The following is a 9,708-nucleotide window of genomic DNA, read 5'->3' on the forward strand; positions in this document are numbered from 1 at the left end:
GACAGATGACCATTTGGAATCTTGATTTGAGAAGGAATGCTGGTGTAGTTTATCAGGCTTGTTTGTTTGGTGGACATGCTTTGGTCCACCGATTTTGTGGTTGCACAGAGAAAGACATTCTAGCCTTGACAGTTTGAGATGTGAAACTTGGCTGGAAGTAGGCCCACCTCTCTGTAGCCTGTCATGACCTTTTTATGACTGCAAAACTCGGTTGACGGCTACTGCATATCCAATGCTGCATCAATATTCAATATGTTCAGGGCTCTTGTAATGTTTGTTCAGAATCGCATCCAATCGCCGATGTGAAGACCATGATCTATTTCTCCATCTTTCCTAGCGATTGGTGTTGGGCTGTTCATCTTTGCAATTCAACCGATATGGAAATTTAGATGATATGGCTGCACCAGCTTTGAGCTTGCAAACATTAAATGCATATTAGTGAGGATGAACTTTATAGATATTATAGATATCAATTAAGTTAGTTTTTCAAGATCAAGCATTATCACAAAGGATAATTGTTCATAACTATTTCTTACACGATTTGGCTACTCAATAAAGGAGACCTATATGAACATTAAGGGTTAATATTCACTTCGTCTTGTAGGCCGCATCATTGATCACAAGAGCAACAAGAAGACCAATTTACCACATGGATTATGCGCGTACAAAAAACATGGCTCACTTTACAAAAGCGGATATTATTGTTGTTATTTAATATCATACACCTGCTACCTAACCGAGGACATGTGCGAAGAAAAGTGCAAAAAACATTCTTCGAACGTAGTAGGGTCACCTACCCATCCTCCTTTGCCCTCTCATTAGATCTAATTTCTATCATGTTGTTCCAAGTGATCATGGTAATGTGCTAGCTGATCTACAATTTGGATATCAATAAATAATATCATGACTTTGTGTATTGATGTTCAATTGTTGAAATTCAAAATGTCTTTTCCATTGAGCAGAGGCTTAGCCAACAAAAAATGATAAGAAAAATACAATTTAAAGTGTTAAACGTGTCTCGCCCTTCAAACGGTAACCCTAGCACCACGAATATTTATTTTTTCAAAAGTCAAACAATGTAAATGTTGAACAAATATTTGGAGAAAACGTCAACAACTATGATAATACAAAGATATCATATGAAAATATATTTAAAATGTATCTAACAATATTGATTTGTATTGTAGTTTTTCTTTAGAAGCTTGGTTAATCTTTACATAGTTTATAACATTAGAAGAAAAACTATATGCATTTATTTAAGGAAGGAAGATAGTATTGGTACCTACAGTGCATTCTATAGAAAAGCTTATATTGGTTGCAAGTTACAACTAATTAATGTATTCCAATTAATATACATTAGTTTGCTTGACCTATTACTTGCATGTCAGTAATTGCATCTATACATTGAATTTCCTTCTCCTCCCCCTCCCTATATATACATGAATAATGTGTGGATGGATCAATATAATCTTATCGAGTACATATATCATAAAACATACATACAAACCCTTTAAGCAAATATCGCACTGCAATTGCATTGTCTCGATGGGGAAGCACACCAGCATTGCACATGCACCAGCCATAGTCTCGCTTCTTCTTCTTCTTCTTCTTCTTCTCATGTGCTTTGCTATTCATGCACACTGTAAGTACTGGTATTTATTAGTAATATCAAGTAAGATAGTTTTCAAGACCTTGCATTCTCCCAAAGATTAATTGTTCATAACTATCTTTTGCACATTTTGGTTACTTAATGTTTGAGACCTATATGGACATTAAGAGTTCATATCCGTTTCTTCGTGTAGGCCGCATCATTGATAACAAGAGCAAAGAGAAGATCAGTTTACCAAGTGGACTATGCGCGTATAAAAAGCATGACACAATTTGCAAAGCAGGTTTCTGTTACTGTTGTTTAACAGGGTACTACTGCTACCCAACCATGGCCAAATGTAAAGAGGAGTGCAAAAAATCTTCTTCAAGCGTAGTAGAGTCGACAATCCATCTTTCTCCACCCTCTCGCCAGGTCTAATTGCTCTCGTGTTGTTCCAATTAATCATGCTAATGTGCTAGCTGATGAACAATTTGGGTATCAAGAAATAATATCATAGTTTTTCTGGTTGATGTTCAATTGCAGAAATTCAAGATGTCGTTTCCATGTAAAGACTGAGCCACAAAAATTATTGATAATAAGAAAATTATAATTTAAATGTTGAACGGTGGTGCCTCATCCTTCAAACGCTAACCCTTACACCACTAATTTTTGTCCATTCACATAAATCACACATAACTTGCAATTAGTAATTCAACTGTGATTTAAGGACAACTCCAACATGGTGACGATTTGCGACCGTACGGTCAAAAAAATTGTCTGAAACCTGGCCCGGCGGCCCAACGCATAATGACCGGACCGTCCAGGAAGACGTAAACGCGGCACATATTTTTGCCTCGGATGCGTCACGGTGGACGTTGCGCAGACACGCCAAGTGGCCACTTGCTTTTCCCACGGGCCCACCTAGTAGCGAGTCATAGGGTTGTATCGAGCGCATCGCTTCCGTGGCCGTCGCTTCGGCGATCATCGCTTCCGCGTCTGGGCTGCAGCCTTCGCCATCAATATCGCAACTTCCCCTTCTGCATGCGCACTGGCGGGCGAAGGCTGGAATTTTGGGCCACCATCAATGACATCGTGTCCCGTGCGCGTCTGGCCTTTAAAAGGCGACCGACATTGTCCTCCCATCGCCCACACCACCGACACCTCGGCTCCCACCCTTACCACCGCGCACCTACAGTGTGGAGGTCGGTCCCCTTCTTACGCAGCCTGAGAAGCTTGCCCACGAACTTCCGGAGCTCTCGCACAGGCCCTTGCGCCGTCACGGCTGACGCCCCGTGGTGGACCTCCAGAGGTGGCGCCAGCGCTGGGCGAGCAGCACGTCTGCACGGCTTCCTGTGCTGGGAGGAAGGAGAGGATGTGCTGGAGCATTTCGTCGGGGAGGGCGCTGAGGTCGGGGCTGCGCGTTCATTGGAACAGGCGGTGGGCGTCATCGGCGCTGCATGGGAAGAAACCATCAAACGACGTGATGGTGGGCAGGATCTGATGGGAGGAAGAGCTGGATACCCTACGGCGGCTCCGCCTCACCTCATCTGGCCGCCGGTGAGCCACTCGCCACCACCACTGGAACCGAGGGATAAATTCGTCCCGCTGCGAGGCAATAAAAAAACGATGCCTAACCTCGCCTGGCCGCCGGTGAGCCAGTCGGGAATTTCCTTCTTTTTCGAAACTCGCTGGCTGCTGCCGCAAACAACTGCCGCCCTTCTCCCTCAAACAGGTGACTTGCCTCGAAGGGTGGCGCCAGGTTGCGCCCACGTGGCATGCAGATGCAACACGTGGATTGCATGTGAGAAGACGTGGATTGCTCCTTGGCCGATGCATCCACGGAGCGCCAGGTCGCGATTGAAGGAAGTCCGTCGTGCCGAATCTTGCACCACGCATCGCTGACCAGGAGTAATCGATTATTGCTGTTTTTATGTTCAGAAAGTCTATCTAACCGCGCCGCATGTTTACGTTCCGCGTAAGGCGCTCGCAGCCCTCGTCCGATCGAGCGTGCGTGATCTCAGGCCAAAGGTGAAGGTGGGGAAGGCACGCTATGGTTCATCAGAGGGCGAGATGGTTTTTGGAATCTTCATTTGAGAAGCAATTCTAGTGTAGTTAGTTTGTTATTGTGGTGGTATTTGCCCCGGACTTGCAGCCTTGACAGTTCAGGTGTGAAAAACTTAAGTGCAAGTACAAGTCATTTTTGTTTCAAGGTGGGTATTCAGAACATGGAACAGATATACCAATGGCACGCAATCAAAAAAGCAGAGCTTATGCAGCTACCCGGAACAGAACAAGTTATGCTTCTCCAAACATCCAGATCTTGGCATGGGAGACTAAATACCGGATCACCACATCGGAATAGAACAAGTTAGGGGCCGTGGCCAAAATAAGAAACGCTAAGAAATGCCGATAGAGCACTAAACAGTTCAAGAACCTACTCCGTGATAAGTTCGGCCTGAATCGAAAGTTACATACATGATACGAATAACTTGGTGGTCTACAGCCGCTCTAGAGTTAGCAAGTTACATATAAACAAAATGCACGCGCAGATGATTATGGAAACACTGTCCTAGCATATATGCATAAGCCTTCCTTGCATTTCTGAATAGTGAAAGAGATAGCACATCAACCACCAACCCAGATCTTCTTTTTAAAGAGAATTTTTCAAGAGAAGGCACACAACTGTCTAACTTTGAATTAACAAAGCCACGAACGGCTAGATGATCCAAGAATGCTGCAGCTAACAACACCCAACACCACAGCAAACACAAGATAAACAAGAAATCTAGCTGAAGTCCTTGATGTCCTCAAGCGAGAACAAAGCACCTGGGAGCGACGAAGGTGCAGCAAGGTAGAAGCATAAAACGCGAAGCAGCAAGACCCGCATGCCCCAGGAGCAAGTTGTCGCCTGGCATTACTCCTACATGGGCGGAGAGAGCCCCTATCCCCTCGTCCTGGCTCGAAATGACGAGGAACCTCCGGCAATGGAAATGCTCTCCTTGAGCACAACACACAGCAGGAACCAAGCCTAGAACTAGGGCTGGAACAGAGCCCCCAACACCCGCAGCATGAGCTCACCTTGCGAAGCCTTGCCGCCTGCCAGGGTTCACCCACGCAGAGCCGAAGCCGCGGACTTGGTCGTTGATGTAGAAGGACAATGTCGTCGAGCAACACCACCACCACCCAAACTACACGACAACATCATCCACGCACCCCGAAAGGTCCCAACAGCAGCGCCTCCAAGGAGGTCACGACACCCGTGGCGCCGTCGCCGCCCAACAAAGTTAGGGTTTTCACCCCGCCGGGAGCGCAACAGGGGTGGGGTGATGGGAAGGGAGTACCTCGACATCGCCACCAAGGAGGAAAACGGTGCCACTCGGGTGTCGCCGCCGTCGAAGCCTAGACCGGCAAAGGGATTTCTCCCGGACTCCAATTCCAACCACCAGCACCACCTCTAGCCATGGAACCGGCGGAACAAGGCTCTCGAGTTCCAGATCCGACGTGGTGGGATGAGCCGAAGTAAGGAGGTGGAGTTCTTCAGATCTGGCGCCGCCAGCCACCGGAGCAACCCCGCGCCACGACCACCGTCTGCTGGAACTTCGCCGCCCACGTGGCCGAGATGCCGGAACGCATCCGGGCCCACCGCTCGCCGTCGAAGCCGGTGGCGCCTCACCGAGCAAGGCCGCCGCCTCGCAGTCCGGAGCCCCCACCGAGGGAGCCGCATGACAAGGTCGCCCGCGCCAACTGCCGGGCCAGAGGCCAGCCGTCGGAGAGGGGATCCCGTCGAGTCGTCTCCTTGGTCAGGGCGAGCCCACCGCGGAGATCCTCCACCTAGCCACCGCAGGGGGAGCCGAGAGCTCAGATCCCCACCACCCCCTTCACCGGCGTCGCAGCTTAGCCCGACAGCGTCTCTGGGGTGGCGGTGGAGAGGGGAGGGAGAAGGGGAGGGGGCGGCGGCGGTGGTGAGCTAGGGTTTGGCCTCCCCGATCGCCAGGAGGGGGTGACGCGAGGAGAGCGAACGCGATCGTCCCCACCAACCCGCGAGTGCATGTTCCAACCCAGATCTTCTCGCCCTTACTCGGAACCAAATCCTATAAATGAATGAAAATATAACATAAGAGTCTAGTTGTATCTGAATGCGTAGAAGGTGCTCAGCTACTTGAAAATAAAAATGAAGATACTGGAACAATTATGTAAGCACGCAGGAGATTTACTTTACCAGGTGCAACTTATCTTAATATGGATTTGAGCGCGAACATTCACTATATTTGATACGGCCATTTCTAGCTGCTAATCACACAATAAAATATCAAGCTAAATAGCACCGAAATGAGAATGCAGAAAGCGTCATAAACAATTTCATCGCACATGAAGTAGAAAAATGAGCAATCATGAGGATACACTACCAGAAATGTTCAAGTATAGACGATAATTTAAAAAAAATTGTTATGCAAACTGTAAAGAATTTCCAGGAAAGGAATGATGAATCACAATCAAACTGAATGCTTGACAATTTAGACCATATATAAGGGCAAGTAAGCTGCTCATATCTGAGAAGCCTATATTGATTAGCACCAACTATTCAACAACAGAATTGATATTTGCTAGTACCTAGGGCCAAACATGTTGCCTGCATGTTATTCATAGTAGTTTGTGGTAGTGTCACCACTTGTGAGCAGTGGTTATCAGAACATCACAGTGTATGAAACCAAACAACAAAAATTTATATCCTCTACCCCGAAATTAACTTTGTTGGTAGCCAAACGAAGTGCACAAATGGACCAAAAATATTTTGTTAGCAACCAAACTAGATGCACAACTTGAATTTGAACTTAGCCCGATGAATCGTGACTCAATGAGCAAGATCTCCCTAAATGCAGGAAAAAGTTTTCGAGTATCCAAACACACACTAAATAACGGATCACCACATCAGAACAGAACAATAAGAAACGCCGATAGAGCACTAACCAGTTCAAGAGCCAAATAAGTTCAGCCAGAATTACATACTCCCTCCGTCCATAAACGGATGTCCTAGATAACATGATACTAATAACTCGGTGGTCTACAGCCGCTCTAGAGTTCACAAGTTACATATACTGCAGACAGTTCAAGTCCCTGAGTGAATCGGAACAAAATGCATACACAGAAGATATGGAAACACTGTCCTAGCATATATGCTTCAGCCTTTCTTGCATTTCTGAATAGTTAAAGAGATAGCACATCAACCGCCAACCCAGATCTTCTCGCCCTTACTCAGAACCAAATCCTGTAAATGAATGAAAAGATAACATAAGAGTCTGGTGTATCTGAAGACATAGAAGGTGCTTAGCTGCTTGAAAACAAAAATGAAGATACTGGAACAAGTTCCGTAAGCACGCAGGAGATTTACTTTACCAGGTGCAAGTTATCTTAACATGGATTTGAGCGCGAACATTGACTATATTTGATACAGCCATTTCTAGCTGATAATCTCACAATATAATATCAAGCTAAATTGCTTCCAAATGAGAATGCAGAAAACATCATAAACCATTTCATGGCACATGAAATAGAAAAATGAGCAATCATGAGGATACACTACCAGAAATGTTCAAGTATAGACGATAATTTTTCAAATTTTTTTTGTTTTGCAAACTGTAAAGAATTTTCCAGGAAAAGAATGAGGAATCACAATCAAACTGAGCCTATATAAATTATTATTGATTAGCACCAACTATTCAACAACAGAATGAGCCAAAATATTCTATTACTGCACAATTTTCATTTACTGTTCAGGGCACCAGCCTGGTCAAGAATGACTCAAATAGTTTGGTATCCCTACAAACTGTTCTTCCTACATAATTCAGGAGTTTCTTATCCATACTTGCTTTCTCTCACACATATGAAAGTTAATCTCAGAATATATAGAGCATCAAAAGTGTCATTAGTTAGCTTACGGATATTAAATGCACGCAGAAACTTCAAAACTTCGAGAATTTTCTCGTCGACAGCATTACACTTGACTTCGACTATTTTAAGGTGCTCAGATATTGCAGGCGGTCCTTCCATTGTCCTGTAGCTTCCTTTCATTTCAATTTTATGATCTGGTCCCTAAGGCAAGGAAAAAAAATTAACCAAGATGGATTATCGATAATAACTTTAACAGGGCAGCAATTGTCCAATCATACCTCACAGAAAAGTTCAAGAGTGAGCTTCTCTAAAACTGGTGAGTTCTTTAGAACGCGAGCTAGTCGACCGCAGCCAGGAGCCTCACACCAGTACTCGTTTAGTAATAAAGTCTTTACGTTGCTAAATATAGGGCGGTGTTCCAAATCTCTTGCGAAAATGAACTGAAAACAATATACATACAAAAATTAAACCAATAAAGTATTCCTTACTGAGAATGGCGTGATGATCTAAGAACCCCTAGTTGGTGGCGATGTGTAGGCAACGATGTAGATAGTGCATCACAAAAAAAAAAGGGACAGCATAAAGGAGCTAAGAGTAGTAATTTACATTTTCAGGTTTAGATATCAGCTCCAGATGCCTGGCACTTGAGATAGCAGCCAGGAGCACATAATCGGCAGGGTAATCAGCACAAATAGGACATGCATTATCAGCTCGACAGAGAATACCAGACATAAAAACATTGCAACAAACATCCGCGCCTTGATTTCCAAGACTCACGCATGCCATCTCTAGCAGCAACATGTTTTCAAAAATCGGTGCAATACCGATAAGATCATCTAGTTTCAGCGAAGCAAGGCTCGGAGCAGAAACATGGAGTCTGCTGTGCGAGTCATGGCCAAAAATGCAGCCAGTGATGCTCAAATGCTTCAGCGAGGTAGATGATATCCCAAGAAAACAGATTTTGCACTCGTGCAACTTGAAATCCTCCAACGCTGGGCAGCTAGCAAAATCAACAAAGCTGTCTTTTAGGAGGGCTACACTTGCAAGGTGTACTGTTCTGAGATGCCGGGATGCAAGATGCAGGTCGTCGAGGCAGAGGTATGGACCTATGTGGTGGAAGGTGAGCGAACTAACTTTGCACATCACAGCAGAACGGATCCATAGGCTGACATAGGGCAGGTCCTCTTTCGAGAATTGGCCGAATTTGATGTCGAGAGTGTGCAGCTCGGTGCGCTTGTCACGCAGGTTGAGAAGATTGTCCACGAACTTCCAGAGGTCTCGGGCAGGCTCTGGGTCGTCTGACTCATACCATGTAGTATCTGGACTGAGGATGCGCAGGCTCGTGATGGACCTCCAGAGGTGGCGCCAGCTCCGGGCGAGCACGCACGTCCGCACGGCTTCCTGCGCCGTGAGGAGGGAGAGGATGTCCTGGAGCACGTTGTCCGGCAGGGCGCTGATGCGGTCGGCGCCGCTCACGGGCGGCGGGCTGATGAGCATTCCTTCGAACATTTGGCGGGCTTCGTCGGCGCTGCGAGGCAAGAAAAGATCAAATGACGGGACAGTGGAGGGAATCGGATGGGAGGAAGATCCGCATGCCCTGCGGCGGCGCCGCCTCACCTCATCTTGCCGCCGGCGAGCCACTCGCCACCGCCGCGAGAGTCGGTGGAGTTTCTAGTCCCTTAAATTCGTCTGCGCTGCGAAGCAAAAATCGATTAAACTAGATGGTGGAGTGAATCGGATGGGAGAAAGAGCTGGATGCCTTGCGGCGCTGCCTCACCTTGCCTGGCCGCCGGCAAGCCACTCGCCACCGCCACAAGAATTGGGGAATTTCTTTACTTTTGCAACTCGGCGGCGGTCGGTCGCTCTGCCGTCAAAAGGAGAATGGACTCCGCCTTGAAACTTGTTGAAGTAGCGTCTTCGTATCCCTAGATACCGGTCGGCACGGGGACGAGCTGGTACACGATGTGCTGCCGCCGCCGCCGCCGCCGTCGGCTTCGCCGGGGCGATCTGGGAACTAGGGCTCAAACAAAACGTGCTGGGAATGGGTTAATGGTGCAAAAGTATCCCACCAACTTACAGATACCAATCGGTGCCACACTTTTCACATCTAACGGTCCAGAATGCATAATCCTTCCATCACATTTTGTCCAGACTCACCGGGGAATTTTATTTTTTGCCCCTCTTTACTTGGTACCTCTATGAATTGCCCTCCTTTTTTAGATTCACAGGGA

At 46.5% G+C, this 9,708-nt stretch overlaps 1 protein-coding gene across 2 annotated transcripts; it reads right to left on the minus strand.

The window, feature by feature from the left end:
• Positions 1-6,525: 6,525 nt before the first annotated feature.
• Positions 6,526-9,426, minus strand: LOC124686117 (F-box/FBD/LRR-repeat protein At5g22660-like). Of its 2 annotated transcripts, none has more exons than XM_047220116.1 (5): positions 9,255-9,426; positions 9,095-9,166; positions 8,084-9,005; positions 7,525-7,678; positions 6,526-6,854 (listed from the first exon to the last, which is right to left on the minus strand). In XM_047220116.1, exons 2-5 carry the CDS (start codon positions 9,097-9,099, stop codon positions 6,838-6,840), a joined length of 1,098 nt encoding a protein of 365 aa, XP_047076072.1. In that variant the 5' UTR covers positions 9,100-9,166; positions 9,255-9,426; the 3' UTR covers positions 6,526-6,837. The 2 variants fall into 2 exon arrangements, with proteins under 2 accessions (XP_047076072.1, XP_047076071.1); XM_047220115.1 differs by having other exon boundaries at positions 9,095-9,171.
• Positions 9,427-9,708: the final 282 nt, after the last annotated feature.

The sequence above is a fragment of the Lolium rigidum genome, chromosome 2 (assembly GCF_022539505.1).
Source record: "Lolium rigidum isolate FL_2022 chromosome 2, APGP_CSIRO_Lrig_0.1, whole genome shotgun sequence".
NCBI lineage: Eukaryota > Viridiplantae > Streptophyta > Magnoliopsida > Poales > Poaceae > Lolium > Lolium rigidum.